Below are 19,935 nucleotides of genomic sequence, written 5' to 3'. Positions count from 1 at the left end.
GGGGTGCACCTGCTTCAGCACCTTATAGATGTACATGGAGTAGGTTTCTTTGCGCCGGCTGCGCCTTCTGGACTTCTTGTCCCCAGGACTCCGGCCGCGCCGGCCCCCAGACTGCTGCAGCTGTCCGTGCTCAGCGCTCATCCTCCTGGTCCTCCCGGCGGCCAAGCATGCACTTTTGAAGGGGAGGAAGAGAGCAGCTTTCAACCGTGACTTAAAACCCAGAAGTCATCCACAACAATAAGATCTCAAAAGGAAAGTTGATAAAGAAAGACTTTAGAAACCAAGATGATATTAGAAGGATCACGTGAGATTCTAAATTCCAAATAAGGTGATTGTTTCTCTTCATCTGGTCAATTTTGTCACATAGATATTACAGATACCAGAATGAATCGGAATGTTGATAAGGTTTGGGAAAACTGCATCCTAAATGTTATTTTGATGTGAAAGGATGTCAAACACTAAGTGCTCATAGTAACCTTAAATGTCTTTCAGAATCTCCATGTCTGCTTTTACATGCCCTTCAGATTGGATAGAGAAAGCTGCATTTCTCTAGGATTTTGTTTCTCTGACAGGAAAAAAGTATCAAACTGAGATACTTTATGATGTGAAACTCATCCAGGTGAGTAAGGGTGGCAATAGTCAACTAAATGCTTAGCTTTTTTGCTCTCTACTAAAATGGGTATCAGTGAGGTTATTGCAGGAAAGAAGCAAGTTCACTGCTGTGTGTTACAGGAATTCTTAAAAATGTATTGTGAACACATATATTTAACAGTATTCCTGGCAGGATAGTGATAAAACAGTGCAGTTCCTTTGACTTTGCTCTAATGAGGATCTACATCCAAGGATTATAGGAAATGATATACTTGGAATTTGGGTCATCTCCACAGTCAATTAATTATATTTTCATGATAGGAAGCCAGATATAAAATAGAGTGACTTTGAGTCTTTGCATACTTTATTTTTTCTGGTGATGGTGTTTGATTTTTATTTCTGTAGCACAGAGATTTAAATACTCTATGACATCAACCATTTGATCTTCCTTTATCATTACAATTTATTATTTTTTATGTCATAAGATAGTCAATGGACTTTTCAAAGGGATAAATGCAAACTTTCAGTATTTGGGGTTATTTTTAAATTTTAAGTCTATGTTCATTGTCAATTCAAAACCATGGTTTGACTAAAAAGACAGATGACTAGTCAAAGCTTTTTTTTTTTTTCTGATCTTGTTCATTCAGCTAATCAAGGTGTGCAATCTGTACCTACAGATCTTCCTTTTCCTTACAGGTGTCTGTGTCCTAATCCCTGGGATGCATGAATATGTTATGTGACATGGCAAAGGAAAACAGCATTATGGATGGAATTAAGGATGCTAGTGAGCTGACCCTGAGATGGGGAGACTATCCTGGACTAGCGGGTGAGCCTAATATAATCCCAAGGGTCCTTAAAGGTGAAAGAAGGAGGCAGATGAGGGAGAATAAGAGAGATGGCAGCATGGAAAGGACTTGGTCTGACATCGCTGGCTATTAAATGGGGCCACAAGCCAAGGAATGTGAGTGACCTCTAGAAGCTGGAAAAGACAAGGGAATTAATCACCCCTACAGCCTCCAAGAGGAGCCCAGTCCTGCCAGCACCTTGATCTCATCACCCATTTTGGGCCTCTGGCCTCCAGAAATGTAGGATAATAAATTCTTGTTGTTTTAAACCATGAAGTGTGTGTTACTTTGTTAGGAAATCAACAAATATTTATTATCTACTCTGGACCCAAGGAGGTAGAGGTGGTCCCTAGGGGTCTCAGCAAAAACAGTAGGGGCAGCTTTCAGAGTAGAATCTCTAAGAAAGGACTGTGAGGCTGAGAGGAAATGCGAGGAGTCTCTGGGAGACACCATTTAGGTCTGGGACCTCATGTCTTTGAAGATCTTTTCATTTCTTCATCTTCTTCATGCTTTGGGTATTTTGTTTCCTCTCCCAGGAAACTGGCGTTTTCTGCAGAAGAATTTTGTTTCATGGAAATACTTGTCTTTCCAAAAGTAAATGAAGCCAACAATATGAGATTCAGGCATCCAAGTAATTAGACATGGTCTTCTGTTGTTTAGCATCTTTTAAATTAATGGAAAATTAATTTTGTGCACTTCAATAGCATTTTTACTTTTAAGGATCAAAGAAAATATGTTCTACAGACTTGTATTCAGGATGCTTTCCTTCAGTTTGCTCCCTGGGAATATGAGCTGTACCCTGCTGAATGTCCACAGGTCCCCCAGCAAATAAGAAATGCTCTGATGCTTAGCCAAGGAAAATGTTGGCAGAAACTGCAGGAAAGACTAGACTTATAGGAAGCTCCCTGAAGCAGGATCTTAAGAAACATTAAATGGAGGACATGAGAAAGCTGAAACCACCCTCTACTCATTATCCAACATAGTCACATTTTCCCATAAGCCTTATTTTTATGTCCAACTATAAACCTGGCTTCATTATGATTATACTTGTCCGAAACTTGTCAAGTTTTTTGTTGACTTGTTTTTCTCTTTCTGTCCTTTTTTTGGTGGCTTCCCTGGTGGCTCCAAAGGTAAAGAATCTGCCTGCAAAGTAGGAGACCCGGATTTGATCCCCGGGATGGGACGATCCCCTGGAGGAGTGCATGGCTACCCTCTCCAGTATTCTTGCCTGGAGAATTCCACGGGCAGATGAGCCAGGCAGGCTACAGTCCATGGGGTCACAAAGAGTCAGATATGACTGAGCAACTAACACTTTCACTTTTAAAGGACAGAGTTCTTTTATGAAACGTGTTCAGGCAGAATGCTGAGATAGGAAGAGCAGCTACTTTGGCATCAGAAATCCTCCGTGACAATATGGCATTGCCACTTCCTAAAGACAAGCTCCCCATGTGACTTCTATCTTGATTTCCTCCTCTGTAAAGTGGGAATGGTGACGAAACCACACCTTGTGGGGCTGTTGTAATAATTACATGAAACACAACATACAAAGCCTCACAACATGGATGAAGTATTGAATTAATGTCAGGTGAATGAATGAATGCTAGCTCCCAGGATAGTGAGCGGTCATTGCATCCAGGTACCCCAGAACTGCCCTAGTAGTCTTGTGACCCTCAACCACTCAACTTCCTTGGAAGGAAACTCAGCTTCCTCTATCTCCAAAAGAGAAATAATCTTAATACCCACCTCATAAGCTTACTGTGGGACTTTCCAGGTGGCTCAGTGGGTAAAGAATCTGCAATGCAGGGAAGGCGCCAAGATGGCGGAGAAGTAGGACGGGGAAAACACTTTCTCCCCCACAAATTCATCAAAAGAGCATTTAAACGTCGAGTAAATTCCACAAAACAACTTCTGAATGCCGGCAGAGGACATCAGGCACCCAGAAAAGCAACCCAACTCCTCGAAAGGAGGTAGGAAAAAATATTAAAGACAATAAAAGAGACAAAAGAGGGAGGGACGGAGTTCCGTCCCGGGAAGGGAGTCTTAAAAAGAGAGAAGTTTCCAAACACCAGGAAACCTTCTCACTGCCGAATCCGTGCCGAGCTTTGGAAGCACAGAGGACAACATAACAGGGAGAAAAAATAAATAAACAATTAAAACTCGCAGATTGCGAGCCCTACGGTAACTCCTCCAGCGGAGAAGCAGCGCAGACGCCTGCATCCGCCATTAGCAAGCAGGGGCTGGGCAGGGAGGCACGGCGCGGGCTGCATCACTGAGAGTAAGAATCTGGCCTGAATACCCTGAGCACTATCTGAGCGAAATAATTTGGGCTAGCAAACCAGACTGTGGGATATCTACCATGCGAAAAGCCAGCCCTAACCTAAGACACCGCCAACCCGCGCACGGAACAAAGGACTAAACAGAGGTAGCCGGCGGCAGACCTTCCCCCTCCGGTGACAGGCAGCCAGAGCCGGAAGGGGGCAATCGCAGCCCCAGAGAGACATTATCTATAAAACTGGCTTCTTTGCTAACTAAAACTTATTGGGGGTCTGGACGGTCAACATCTGCCTGAGAAGGTGTGCCGGTTTTACACCCAGATAACCAAGTGGCGGGGAGGCGATAAGTCGCAGCATTGGCGCTCGCCAAACACCTCATCACCTGAGCTGCTTGGACCTGGGAGGAGCACAAAACGCAGCCCCAACTGAGTCTGCGCCTCTGAGGACTACCTGAGTGCCTGAACCTGAGCGGCTTGGACCTGGGAGGTGCATGCAACCCAGGCCCAGCCTCGGATTGTTCCCGGCAGAACAACCTAGAGCCTGAGCAGTGTGGGCAGGGAGGCTACAAGCGCCGTGAGCGGGGCAGACCCAGTGTGGCTGAAGCACTGCGAGCGCACGCCAGTGTTATTTGTTTGCAGCATCCCTCCCTCCCTCCCCATAGCGCGACTGAACAAAGAGAAGAAATACAGCTCCACCCACCAGAACACCGACACAAGCTTCCCTAACCAGGAAACCTTGACAAGCCACCTCTACATACCCACACACAGTGAGGAAACGCCACAATATAAGAGAACTCCACAAACTGCCAGAATACAGAAAGGACTCCCAAACTCAGCAATTTAAACAAGATGAAGAGACAGAGGAATACCCAGCAGATAAAGGAACAGGATAAATACCCACCAAACCAAACAAAAGAGGAAGAGATAGGGAATCTACCTGATAAAGAATTCCAAATAATGATAGTGAAATTGATCCAAAATCTTGAAATTAAAATGGAATCACAGATAAATAGCCTGGAGACAAGGATTGAGAAGATGCAAGAAAGGTTTAACAAGGACCTAGAAGAAATAAAAAAGAGTCAATATATAATGAATAATGCAATAAATGAAATTAAAAACACTCTGGAGCCAACAAATAGTAGAATAACAGAGGCAGAAGATAGGATTAGTGAATTAGAAGATAGAATGGTAGAAATAAATGAATCAGAGAGGATAAAAGAAAAACGAATTAAAAGAAATGAGGACAATCTCAGAGACCTCCAGGACAATATTAAACGCTACAACATTCGAATCATAGGGGTTCCAGAAGAAGAAGACAAAAAGAAAGACCATGAGAAAATACTTGAGGAGATAATAGTTGAAAACTTCCCTAAAATGGGGAAGGAAATAATCACCCAAGTCCAAGAAACCCAGAGAGTCCCAAACAGGATAAACCCAAGGAGAAACACCCCAAGACACATATTAATCAAATTAACAAAGATCAAACACAAAGAACAAATATTAAAAGCAGCAAGGGAAAAACAACAAATAACACACAAGAGAATTCCCATAAGGATAACAGCTGATCTTTCAATAGAAACTCTTCAAGCCAGGAGGGAATGGCAAGACATACTTAAAATGATGAAAGAAAATAACCTACAGCCCAGATTATTGTACCCAGCAAGGATCTCATTCAAGTACAAATAATAAAGAAATGGGGTGAAATGATAACAAGTGAAAAATCTGGGCAGAGGTTATATGGATATTATTTGTATTATTTTTGGAACTTTTCTTTAAGCTTGACATTAAAAATTAAAAATGTGCAAAAAAAAAAAAAAAAGAAAGCACAGCAGAGACAAAAAAAAAAAAATCAGCATACACAAAAGTAGAGAGATAGTATAATGAACCCCCATATATCATTACCAAGTTTCAGTGATTGTAAACATTTTGTCCATCTTATTTCATGCACCCTCCTTGCCTAAATCTGGAAAATCTTAAACCAAAATCCAAGACATCATATCATTCACCTGTAAATACTCCAGAATACATCTCTAATAGATAATGACTGTTAAAAATGCCAGTCACAACACACAAAAAAATAAAAATAAAAATAAAAGCTAACCAAAAATTCTGTATCCAGCAAAAATATTCAGAAATGATAATAAAGTAAAAATATATTCAGATAAAGGAAAACTAAAATATTTTTTTCAAGTCCTATTAACAAATGTTAAAGACAGATTTTCAGGCAAAAGAAAAATGATTTCAAAAGAAAACTTAAAAATGGGAAATAAGAGAAAATAAAAGAAATGGTAAATATATACATAAAAATCATAAGCCATTTTTCTCCTCTTAAGTTATTTAAAAAAAAAAAAAAAAAAGAATCTGCAATGCAGGAGACAAAAGAGACAGAGGTTCGATCCCTGGGTTGGGGAGATCCCCTGGAGGAGGAAATGACAACCCACTCCAGTATTCCAGCCCAAAGAATCCTGTGGATAGAGGAGCCTGGTGGGCTACAGTCCATGGGGTCATAGAGAGGCTTTCTGGGAGGCTTTTCAGGCCACGTATGTGAAAGCCTGGTGGTTTGTCTAATTTTAGCTGAATAAGAATCTGACTGTATGGTGAATGATTATAATTATTTGGCTGGCTCACAGACACACACATACACGTCCCTACACAGGCAGATAAATAGAGTCTTTTTATTCAAAGCTAAAATTTTCCAGAAGTTTTACATCTATTGTCAATATCACTTACCTGATTAGGGCCCAGAGTTCCAAGTCATAGCTTGGTAATGCCTTATAAATGCAGAGATATGCCTTATAAATGCAGAGATATGCCTTGATGTGCTCAAGAGTTTTTAATCTTTCATTAATGTTTATGGAACAATCTTATGTACAATGTGAAAAGACATCTATCTCTCCCTCCTCAGTAGGGTACTAGTTTTGCTTGTGCATGTATTTGTTTTTCCCCATTAATCTTCCTTTATCTTCTGTTGAATTCTGAAATAAATGTGTCTTCCAATTTGTGGTGAGAGCATAAACCCAGATTTGATCTCTGGGGGTTCAGAGGAGGAATTAGATTTTGCTTTTATGCTTAGTGCAAAAGTCAACCTCATGTATTGAGCAATAATTCTTTGTTTTTCTCATCTTTCTCCTGAGAAAATAGGAAATTAAGTGTATCCCAGTAGAGTGACTTGGTATTGATGAAGTGGCACTTTGTCTCATTAACAGGTAGTTTGGGGCTCCCTTGATTTTATTCGGGGACTGTGGCTGAGGACAAGAAGGTAAATGTTGCATTTCCACCGGCTACTGGTTGGTTCACGTGACCCAGACACCTCGCTGCTTCTCAGATGCCTCAAGGAGATGAACCACAGGACTGCAATGCACTTCATCATTTATAAAAATGTGTCAAGTACTGTCTGCAACTGCCAGCCTGTTTTCTGGTTTTCAGTCAAGCACTTAGCCTTGGGAAAAACATTCAGCCTTGAAATACCTGGCCTGAAGGATTGTCACTTCCATTTTATAGCCTGATCACTGTTCATTGAATGTATCTAGGAAGACTGAGTCTATGTGTATTCTCTACGTCGTCGGCTTTTTTTTTTTTTTTTTTTTGCATTTATTTATTTTTTATTTTTTAACTTTACAATATTGTATTGGTTAAGGGGGCCTCTTAGGGATAAATAAACATAGTGCAATCGGGTCACCATGTTGTTTTAGAAACAGCTGCCCTTGGCACACAATTCCGCAAAACTGCCCAAAACAATGCCATTTCTCCCCAGATAGGAAGCACTTCCTGCTTATCCACCACATGCAAACCTGTAGATCTAGAAATTCATCTCAGCTTCAGACTTGCACATAAAACCTGCCTGTGGTTTCTCTACATAGCTGCTTCAGCTATCAGCCTGAGAGCAGAGGTCAGCAATGGAACACAGTAATATTTTTAAAGGAAGTCTGCAATTTGAGAGAAACAATAGGAAACAGAAGCAGAAAGACAAAGTCAGGCGCTGGGAGAAAATCTGCGATGTTTACTGAACTGGACATGAGCCCTCTGTCCCCTTCAAGTTCCAGCCTCTTCCTGAAACCAATGCTTACAGTATAATTAAATATTTATTCAGTTGGTTTCAACTCCAATTGCACCACCCACAGAACCTGCCGTGTTAATCTGTGAACTTTGGCTTAACTAGAGCAAGGTTTCTGAGCTCTGCCCAGTTCCCACCTTTTTAACTCCTCCCCTTTGTCCATCTTTAATCCCCTTATTCCACAGAAGAGGTCCTGCCCATGAATTGCATGTAGGGCCAAGTGGGTGGACATGGAACAGTAGCTGACAGAAGCTCTAAACAAATGAGATTCCTAGGGAGGGGTCCTCAAGGTCTTTTGGAAGAAGATGACAGTATGCCCAGCAACCCTCTGAAATACTAAGGAAGGTGTTGGTTTATGTCTGGTAGCATAGGCGGAAGCCACATGATTTACTTTGACCACTAAAGGAAATAATGACTTCAACAGGGTGGGAGATGTGTGGAGCAACCTCCAGTCCACTGCTTCTCCATGAGGTATGGGCTTCTTGGGCAAGAATTCTATCCCTATCTTTATACTTCCATAGTGCTTATCATATAGAGTACATACATAGAATTTTATCCCCATCTCTATATTTCTGCTGCTGCTGCTGCTAAGTCGCTTCAGTCGTGTCCAACTCTGTGCAACCCCAGAGACGGCAGCCCACCAGGCTCCCCCGTCCCTGGGATTCTCCAGGCAAGAACACTGGAGAGGGTTGCCATTTCCTTCTCCTAACATCGTTTCAATGGCTTACTTCCTAAGCCATGTCTAGCTCTTTGTGAACCCATTAACTTTAGCCCTCCAGGCTTCTTTGTCCATGGGATTTTTCCAGGCAAGAGTCCCTATCTCTGTATTTCTGACACAGTGTTTATCAAATACAGTAAGTCCCCTATATGCAAACCTTTAAGCTGCAAACTTTCCAAAGTTTGCAAAGATGTGAGCACGTGTACCAGCCCCTGTATGCCAGCTGTTTGTCCTGCACTACTATACTTTTCAAGGTACTGTACTGTAAGATTTTAAATGTTCTCTTTATTTCTTGTGTTTGTTTTTTATCTATGTATTTTTTTGGTGGAAAGCATCAAATCCTATTACAGAATAGTACTATTTAGCTGATTGTGTTAGTTAGGTACCTAGGCTAACTTTTGGACTTACAAACAAATCAGACTTACAAACATGGTCTCCAAATGGAACTGATTCATATATATATAGGGGACTTACTGTAATAAGTGACTAGTAATGGTGGTTGTTTGAATAAATGATCAGTTTCTTCATTCTATTTCACCTCTGAGACCATATTTTTAAAAAAAAAATTAATAGGTGACCAGGGTCTTCTTACTATGATTACCAGGGGGATTGCCTAAGAACCAACACTGGCTTGAACAGTACTTCTCAAACTAGGCATCTTTTTAATACAAAGATTCTGGTTTAGGTGGTCTATGAAGAGATCTGAGATCTGCATTTTTCACATGATCCCAAATGATGCTGGTTTTGCTGGTTCACAGAACACAAAAGGTTAGAAGACACCTGATCATCCAACAATATCATAATGATTACTAGTCCAGAGTGATACTAGGCTGAAAATGACATGAGGATGAAGAGAGAGATTACAGAAAACTCACAGAGAATAGGTGAGCCATAGTACAGAATGCACTGATTTTTGTGAGCCAAATAAGCTTTTAGCCTACTATGGTTCGACTGTTGCAGAATATATAGTATTTGTTGATTCCTCTGTTCTTTTAAATGAGGTGTTCATTTGAAATGTAGCCAGCTGTCAGCAAGCTTGGAACAGGTTGAAAGTTTTGGGGTTGATGCCAATTTCCTGACCTTTCCACCCAGAAGAGAAATGTCTCCAGATTTTTTACAAAGCTTAGACTCTAGGACATAGCATTCTGTATAAACATGCCAGAGGAATCAATCTATTGAATATGAAGTTAAGGAAAATAATATCAGCTACTTAGAGTTAAAAATGAATTGTCAATAAACTTGTATAACTTTCTAGACACTACCCAATAATCTCTTACAGATACAAAATCTTGAGCCCAGAATTTCTACTAGCCATTCTGCATCATTCTACTTTAACATACTTCACATGTATTTCACACATACCTTGCTGTTTTCCTTCTCACATCCATGAAAGTTGATTCCTCTTAAACTTTTGGGAAATCAGGGCAAAACAGCTTCACACATTTATCCACAGCACAAAGAAACATGTTAAATCGCAGAGAACATCTTAAGAAATGTTCTATACACATGGATCCCTCTTTCTTAAGTCCAGTGATCTTTCTGATTCTATGATAATCAAGATTTTGATCCTTTAGAACACATTTCTGTTAAGGTATTCATTTTTAAATGTTTTTCCTCCAAAACTGCTCTGCTTCTCAAAAATCTCTCAATTTAACCTCATGAAATCTTATTCATTTCTCTTATTCATGTATTTTCTATTTTCTTGATTGTCACTGTGGCATAAACATCAAACAAATTTCATCTGGCCTGAAAGTTAAAGTCACTCAGTTGTGTCCGACTCTTTGTGACCCCATGGATTATACAGTCCACAGAATTCTCCAGGCCAGAATACTGGAGTGGGTAGCCTCTCCCTTTTCCAGGGGATCTTCCCAACCCAGGGCATGAACCCAGGTCTCCTGCATTGCAGGCGGCTTCTTTACCAGCTGAGCCACAAGGGAGGCCCAGGAATACTGGAGTGGGTTGCCTATCCCTTCTCCAGCAAGTCTTCCTGGCCCAGGAATCAAACCAGGGTCTCCTGCATTGCAGGTGGATATTTTACCAACTGAGCGATCAGGGAAGCCCAACCAGATGTCAGTATTTCCAGATTTTACTCAATTATATATCTCACCAAACTCCAGGAATCTCACCCCAAGGTATATCACATTGATTGTGAGAAATGATACCAACATGCAAATAACAAAATACAGTGTATGATAAATTATTTTGTTGCATATTCTCTGAGCCTACTTTTTAAAAAGATGGCAATAAATAAAAACAAGGTGATTCTACCAAGCTGACTTATTATTTAACGAACTATTGTGGAACTTCAGCTTAAATACTAAGTATAAAAGGACTGAAATAGTAGATTTTTCAAGCCAGAGCTTATGATTGTAAGATAAGCAAGCAATATAAGGAAATTTGCTAATGAAGTACCCAGGCCTCACTCAGAATAGCTATCATTGAAACTATGGGAGGAACCCAGCTCACCATGCAACCTGCTGATTCCTCTGTTCCAGGTTATGTATCTCCCTTCCAGAATGGACTGTTTTCATTATTCCTTGTATGGTTCCCAGATGCTTCACATCTGAGTGGGTACTATTCGCAAATAGCCAGCTCACAATACGATATTCTAATGGTGAAATTAAAAGTGTTAGTCGCTCAGTCGTGTCCGACTCTTTGAGACCCCATGGACTTAGCCCTCCAGGCTCCTCTGTCCATGGAATTCTCCAGGCAAGAATACTGGAGTGGGTCGCCATTCCCTTCTCCAGAGGATCTTCCTGATCCAGGGATCAAACCCAGGTCTCCTGCATTGTAGGCAGATTCTTTACCGCCTAAGCTACCAGGGAAGCCCAATCCTAATGGTACTAAGCCTTGTTTCTAAGTTTGTCTAAGGTACCATTTGTATTGTGGTAGCAGCCATGACACACAGTTGGCTTGAGTTGATATGTTTTAAGGGTTTATTAATATATGTTGCTTCTAAAATACATGTAAAGCAGCTCATCAGTCTTATTCAGTATCATCCTTCAGGTTTCTCTGATTATCTCATTTTTAAGTTTAAATATATCCTCTTAGATGTTATTTTTTACATATTTTATTCATAATTCTTTCTCAATGGTAATGCGAATACCTTGAGGACAGAGAGTGTCATATAAACCCATGTAATGTTTTCTATGGGTGGTTTAGCATGTAAGAAGTTCTCAAAAACAAACAAAAATGTTACTTAAATTGCTATTTTACTAAATTTAACTTCTTTTTCAAATAAATATCCTTTATATACATTTGTGTGTAAATGTATTTGAGACATAAAGACTTAACACATGAAACTAATGTGGTTAAAAGAAACTAAATTATCCTCAATATGATATGGATAAATAAATTGTGGCATAGCTGTATAATAGAGCATTATTCTTTCAATAACTCTATGCTTTGGAAAATATTTAACTTTAAATGTTCAGAATATAATGTTAGACTTTTAAAAATCAAGATAAAAAGTAAATCTTTCCACCAGTTGCTAATAATGATCTCTAGGAGTAGTAAATATATTTGTCAGAACTCTTGGATGATTCAGCAAAAAAAGAGGAATTTATTAATATAATACCAGTTTATATCATGTGACTTCTTAAGGATGGCAGTGCACTGAGCCTCAGGAAAAACTAAAATGAGGAGTTCGGATGCTGTCAGGACTCTCTCTTTGGAAAAAAAAGAAAAAATAACAATAATAACTCAATCATATCAATAATTATATTAAATGTCAACACTTTAAATAAATCTTAGGGTGTGTCAGACTTGGTTTGAAAACACAAATGATAACACAGAGCCATGTATATACTGGATAGGTAGATAAGTTAAAAAGACACACTTTAAAAATAAGGACACAGATTGAAAATAAAAGGATATAAAAAGATATTTTATGTAAACACTAATCATGGGAAGATTGGTATGATTATATTGATATCAGAGATGAAATTTAAGTATTAACCAGGGCTGGATGAAGCACAAGCTGGAATCAAGATTGCCAGGAGAAATATCAATAACCTCAGATACGCAGATGACACCAGCCTCACGACAGAAAGTGAAGAAATAAAAAGCCTCCTGATGAAAGTGAAAGAGGAGAGTGAAAAAGTTGGCTTAAAGCTCAACATTTAGAAAACTAAGATCATGGCATCCGGTCCCATCACTTCATGGCAGATAGATGGGGAAACAGTGGAAACAGTGGCTGACTTTATATTTTTGGGCTCCAAAATCACTGCAGATGGTGATTGCAGCCATGAAATTAAAAGACGCTTACTTCTTGGAGGGAAAGTTATGACCAACCTAGACAGCATATTGAAAAGCAGAGACATTACTTTGTCAACAAAGGTCCATCTAGTCAAGGCTATGGTTTTTCGAGTGGTCATATATGGATGTGAGAGTTGGACTATAAAGAAAGCTGAGTGCCAAAGAATTGATGCTTTTGAACTGTGGTGTTGGAGAAGACTCTTGAGAGTCCCTTGGACTGCAAGGAGATCAAATCAGTCAATTCTAAAGGAAATCAGTCCTGAATATTCATTGAAATGACTGATGCTGAAGCTGAAACTCCAATACTTTGGCCACCTGATGCGAAGAACTGACTCACTGGAGAAGACCCTGATGCTGGGAAAGATTGAAGGCGGGAGGAGAAGGGGACAACAGAGGATGGCATGGTTGGATGGCATCACTGACTCAATGAACATGGGTTTGGGTAGACTCCAGGAGTTGTTGATGGACAGGGAGGCCTGGTATGCTGCGGTCCATGGCATCACAAAGAGTCAGACATGACAGAGCAACTGAACTAAACTGAAAGGAAATTTTTTGAATGCAAAACATAGATGGAAAATATAGAACTCTTGTCTCAGGAATTAATAGAAAACTCATACAAAAACTAGTGAAGACAGAATATTTCAACAAAACTATTAATCTGCTCTGACTGATGTTTAGAAAATACTAGACAGTGGTTGGGCTTCCCAGGTGGCTCACTGGTAAAAGAATTTCCCGGCCAATGCAGGAGATGCAGGAGATGTGGGTTTTGTCCCTCAGTGGGGAAGATCCCCTGGAGAAGGAAATGGCAACCTACTCCAGTATTCTTGCCTGGGAAATCCTATGGACAGAGGAGCCTGGTGGACTACAGTCCACGGGGTCACAAGGAGTAGGACACCACTGAGCAAACACGCCCGAGACAGTGATTGCAGAAAATATTCAAGTGTGCATTGAAAATTTGCCAAAATGTAGTATATACTAAGCCATATTATAAATCTTAATAAATTATTGAAAAACTAATATCATTTAAAGAGAACTCTAAGAAAGTTAAAAGGCAAACCACAAAAATACGGAAATAAATACCATTTGGCATAGCTAAAGGAGTACAACAGAGAAGGCAATGGCACCCCACTCCAGTACTCTTGCCTGGAAAATCCCATGGATGGAGGAGCCTGGTAGGCTGCAGTCCATGGGGTGGCGAAGAGTCAGACACAACTGAACGACTTCACTTTCACTTTTCACTTTCATGCATTGGAGAAGGAAATGGCAACCCACTCCAGTGTTCTTGCCTGGAGAATCCCAGGGATGGGGGAGCCTGGTGGGCTGCCGTCTCTGGGGTCGCACAGAGTTGGACACGACTGAAGCGACTTAGCAGCAGCAGCAAAGGAGTACAAAGTGGATACCTCAAAGGAAGAGAACTCAGAGAGGGAAAGAGATGTGGTAGGAGACATATATATAAATACACTTATGTATAATATTGGGGCTTCCCTGGTGGCTCACACAGTAAAGAAATGACCTGCGATGCAGGAGACCTCAGTTTGATTTCTTGGTTGGGAAGATTCCCCTGGAGAAGGGAATAGCAACACACTCCTTTGCCTGGAGAATTCCATGGACAAAGGAGCCTTGGTAGGTCACAAAGAGTTGGAAACAACTGAGCGATTAACTCTTTTTTATATAAAATATGTTACTTTATGTGTATTATTTTGATAAAGTTAAATATAAATTATATCAACAATGTGTGTGTATTAGTCGCTCAGTCGTGTCCAGCTCTTTGTGACACCATGGGTTGTAGCCCGCCAGGTTCCTCTGTCCATGGAATTCTCCAGCAAGAGTAACTGGTGTGGGTTGCCATTCCCTTCTCCAAGGGATCTTCATTTAATAAAGCACAAAAAATATACTTAATCTTAATAAGTACTAATATCTTCTGCTTCAAAATTAATCTTAATAAATTAGAGAAGAAAAGACACCAACTTGTTAAAGAACCTTTATATTACTTCAAATATTGATATTGTGCTTAAAGGTAAAATGTGAGAAGCAATATTATTAAAGCAAGATACAGTATGCATTATCATCCTTAATATTTAACAATGTTCTACAAATTCTAACTGATGTACAATGGAAATAAAAAGATAAAAGAAACATACATAGTTCTCAGTATCTAATTGGTATAATCATCTGTGTGCCTGAGTGTATGATGTCACTTCAGTCATGTTCGGCTCTTTGCAATCCTATGGATTGGAGCCGGATAGGCTTCTCTGTCCATGGGATTCTCCAGAATACTAGAGTCGGTTGCCATGCCCTCCTCCAGGGGATCTTCCCAACCCAGAGACTGAACTGCATCTCTTATGTCTCTTGCATTGGCCAGGCAGTTTCTTTACCACTATGCCATCTGGGGAGCATGTAAAATTAAAAATCTTAAATAAAAATGCCAGTTTTAAGTTTTCTCTGAAGGTACAATTACAGATTTTTTTAAACTTTTGCTTATCTCTATTCTTAATATTTATAATTTCAAAATTATAAATATTAAATGTTCACTTGAAGTGCAAATGTGAGAACAATTCTGTTTATATTCACAATTCAAATTTTTCATATTTTACTCAAGTGTAAATTCTAAGAATCAAAAAAGTTAAAGAAGTATTTACTGGAAGCATGTGTTTCATCAGTTTTCTGAGACAAAACAAGTTTTATGTACAAACATATAAAATTCCACCCATATGTTGAAATTTATTGTAATTTTAGAAAATTTCCCCAAGATTGCAAAACAGTACAACATAAATTGTTCATAGATGAATGAGGTTAATCATCTTACATTTTAAAGATACAATCAATTTAAAAGGATTTTAGGGGCAAGATGCACCAAATATATCCTAAGTTCAGCAAGTTTTCCCTCTGTAGTTCAACAGGTTATTCTACATTCCTTCAGAATTCCTCCTCATTTAGATGTCTGAATTAATGTGAGTAAAAGAGACATTTGTTATTCTGATTCCTCCTCTTTCCTCCCTTTAGACTCAGGAAAATAATATAGCCATTTTTCATTTCCTCAGACAAAGCAGTTTAATAAGTTAATGATGTGTCCTCCGTGACATCAAATTTAAAGTAGCTGGCAGTACCTAAAGATGTAACTTCAACCCGCTGTGACAAGGCTAATGGGTGATGCCTTGCTGGAGTTCAATAACATCTATATCTGTGATGATTAGTTGGCCAGGGTATACCATGACTTTTATAATTCTGCCCTTTGAAAGCAAATTGTTCAACTTAGAAAGTCTACAAAAAATGTATCTTGCCACTGTAATAGTGATCTCTACAATAGTGATCAATTGCATCTTTGTAATAATTTTATTTATTTATTTCTGGCTGTGCTGGGTCTTCCTTGCTGCTAGGGCTTTCTCTCTCATCTCAGTGAACGGGGGCTTCTCTCCAGTAGCGATGCGCAGGCTTCTCATTGTGGTAGCTTCTCTTATTGCCCAGCTCAGGCACCAGGGCACTCAGGCTTCAGTAGCTGTGGCACGTGGACTCAATAGTTGCAGCTCCTGGGCGCTAGAGCACAGGCTCAATAGTTGTGGTGCATGGACTTAGATGCTCCGAGGCATCTGGGATTTTTCCAGATCAAGGATCAAACCCATGTCTCCTGCATTGACATGCAGATTCTTTACCACCGAGCCACCTGGGAAGCCATGATCAACTGTATTTTAAAAACAATATTCAACAAACAAATGAAATGACCAACTTAAGCATTATTACTCTAAAAACTGGAGATCAGGTTTCAAGGCATGGGTATGCATGTCTCTGCATCAATTTTTTTTTAATATTTAAAATCTTCCATGAAAAAGTCCTTAATGGAATTTTTTTTTCCTATTCATTCATTTCAAATCCTCTCTATAATTCACATGATTACCATTTAGATAATTGCTGCTGCTGCTAAGTCGCTTCAGTCGTGTCCGACTCTGTGCGAACCCATAGACGGCAGCCCACCAGGCTCTCCCGTCCCTGGGATTCTCCAGGCAAGTTAGATAATTGAGCTATATGCTAACTTCTAATGCAGGACTACCTTCTTTCAGAAACAAATACAGATTTATACAAGATTTGGATATATTTTAATTAAAGTCTTTTCATATGTTTATGATTTATTTAAAATTTTGAAACACTAATGATAGTAAAGCTAACCTTTAAGAAAGAAAAGCTTACATATGTATTTTATAGTATTTCCCTTCAAAATCTTATCTCGTCACTCTGTAAATATGGGCTCTTTTATTTATTTATTTTTTTATATGCAGATTATGATTTTATTTTTACTTTTAATATTTTTATTGAAAAATAATATATATTCCATGAGATGCACATTTCTTTCATGTACAAATTCATTTTGATGATTGCATATACCTGTAGAACCCTTATCCTTATCAAGATGTACGTTACCATCATCACAGAAAGACCCTTCTTTCCCCTTACCCGTAACCCCTCCTTCATAGGCAACCAGTCATATTTCTTTCACATAGACTCATTTCGCCTGTTCCATATCTAAATATGGGCTCTTTTAATGTGAATTCATAGCCAGATCTCAGAAGGTCATGATCACTCTGAATATTTGGAGCAGTAAGCACATTTTTCAATAAGAGTGCCTAATTTTCATCAGTTCAAAAAATATCAGTGAACTAGAAATGTGAAGGTAACAATTTTGGGGCCAAAGGAGAGGACTTTATTTTTATTTATTCCATAGTGACATTTCCCTGACTCCCTAGAATTATAAATTTGACCATTTTATAATTTTACTATAATTCTTATTCAAGGACAAATTGTGTACCCAGACTTCTGTGTACTTGGTAGCTTCCTATCATGTATGATAGTATTTCACATAAGATGATTTAGTGTTTTTACAATGCTTTCTTCATAAAATTGTTTACTTAGATTTATCTATATTTACATGAGAGTTTCTAATTAATCAAGATTTTTGGTTATTACCATGTTTAATACATATGAATTAGAATCACAGCATTTTATAAAGATAAGAAGTTTAATAGATATTGTTTCTTATCTTCCAGGCAAAGGATGAATATTGTTCATATCACCCTTAAAAGATGATCAGTTTTCAGCCTCTATCTAGATGTTTCTAGTGACAAGGAACTCTCTACATGATAAGCTTATCCAATTCATTTTTGATAACTCTAGTTATTAGGAAGTTATGAATCCACCTTAAGGAATCTAAATTTCATCCTAAGACTGAAAGGAAACCACTAAAAGGATTTATGCTTTAATGTATGCGTTGAAGTGCAAAGAATGAAGAAGAGCTTTTTAAAAGATCGGCTAAGAGGCTGTTACAGGTACTCAGGTAAAATTTTTTGATGGTGATCTAGACAAGGCTAGCATAGAAATAAAAAACTTTACAATTTTTTAGGAGATTAAAAAAAACAATTTAGTACTTGTTTGCATTTAGAGGGAAAGAGAGTTGAAAAGAATGACAGGTTTCTAAATGGAGAATGATAATTTTAAAGAAATAAAATCTCAAAAAGATGATCAGTTTTGAAAATAATGTTGACTTTGTGGTGGCTCTACGGCACGATGAAGCTCATATAAGAAATCCAGACTCAAAACATGCATTTCAGAATCTTAAGAGGGAAAATGTAAATGAAGCCATAAAAGTGGATGAGATTGCAATTCAACAATAAAAGAACAAACAACCTAGCTCCTAAAAGGGCCAAAAATATGAACAGACTTTTCTCCAAAGATGAAATTGGTTGTTTAGTCGCCAAGTCACGCACAACTCTTTTGTGACCCCATGGACTGCAGACCACCAGGCTCCTCTGTCGATCGGATTTCCCAGACAAGAATACTAGGGTGAGTTGCCATTTCCTTCTCCAGGGAATCTTCCCAACCTAGGGATCAAACCCACATGTTTTTTGCACTGACAGGTGAATTCTTAACCACTAAGTCACTAGGGCTTCCCTGGTGGCTCAGACGGTAAAGTGTCTGCCAGCAATGTGGGAGACCCGGGTTCGATTCCTGGGTAGGGAAGATCCCTTGGAGAAGGAAATGGCAACCCACCCTAGTATTCGTGCCTGGAAAATCCCATGGAAGGAGGAGCCTGATAGTCTACAGTCCATGGGGTCACAAAGAGTAAGACACAACTGAGCGACTTCATTCACTCACTCACTCAAGTCACTAGGAAAGCCCAAAGATGAAAGATGAAATACAAACGACCAACAAGTACGTGAAAAGATGTCCAATATCGTTTGCCATCAGAGAAAAACATATTAAAATGACAAATAGATACCATTTCACACTTATTAGCATGGTTAGAGTGCTTCCCAGGTGGCACAGTGGTAAAGAATACACAGGAGACTCTGAGATTTGGGTTCGATCCCTGGATCGAGAAGATCTCCTGGAGTAGGAAATGGCAACCCACTCCAGTATCTTTGCCTGGAAATTTCATGGACAAATGAGCCTGGGGACTACAGTCCCTGAGGTCACAAAGAGTCAGACACAACTGAGTAACTGAAGACATAGCACAGCATCAGATCAGATCAGTTGCTTAGTCGTGTCCGACTCTTTGCGACCCCATGAATTGCAGCACACCAGGCCTCCCTGTCCATCACCAACTCCCGGAGTTCACACAGACTCACGTCCATCAAGTCAGTGATGCCATCCAGCCATCTCATCCTCTGTCGTCCCCTTCTCCTCTTGCCCCCAATCCCTCCCAGCATCAGAGTGTTTTCTAATGAGTCAACTCTTCGCATGAGGTGGCCAAAGTACTGTAGTTTCAGCTTTAGCATCATTCCTTCCAAAGAAATCCCAGGGCTGATCTCCTTCAGAATGGACTGGTTGCATCTCCTTGCAGTCCAAGGGACTCTCAAGAGTCTTCTCCAACACCACAGTTCAAAAGCATCAATTCTTGGGCCCTCAGCCTTCTTCACAGTCCAACTCTCACATCCGTACATGACCACTGGAAAAACCATAGCCTTGACTAGACGAACCTTTGTTGGCAAAGTAATGTCTCTGCTTTTCAATATGCTATCTAGGTTGGTCATAACTTTCCTTCCAAGGAGCAAGCGTCTTTTAATTTCATGGCTGCAGTCACCATCTGCAGTGGTTTTGGAGCCCAGAAAAATAAAGTCTGACACTGTTTCCACTGTTGCCCCATCTATTTGCCATGAAGTGATGGGACCGGATGCCATGATCTTTGTTTTCTGAATGTTGAGCTTTAAGC

At 39.5% G+C, this 19,935-nt stretch overlaps 1 protein-coding gene across 1 annotated transcript in view; it reads left to right on the top strand.

Moving 5' to 3' along the window:
• The first annotated feature begins 384 nt into the window (after positions 1-384).
• The window catches only part of LOC147355045 (FRAS1-related extracellular matrix protein 3-like), a 77,505-nt gene continuing 57,954 nt past the window's right edge, over positions 385-19,935 (top strand). Inside the window, 1 exon segment of the mRNA XM_086349360.1 lies at positions 385-405. Coding sequence (XP_086205486.1) covers positions 385-405 — 21 coding nt within the window.

Source organism: Bos grunniens, chromosome 17 (assembly GCF_055505025.1).
Source record: "Bos grunniens cultivar Pamir isolate PY7600 chromosome 17, Bosgru_T2T1.0, whole genome shotgun sequence".
Classification (NCBI taxonomy): domain Eukaryota; kingdom Metazoa; phylum Chordata; class Mammalia; order Artiodactyla; family Bovidae; genus Bos; species Bos grunniens.
This window is presented reverse-complemented; position numbering and strand designations above follow the sequence as displayed.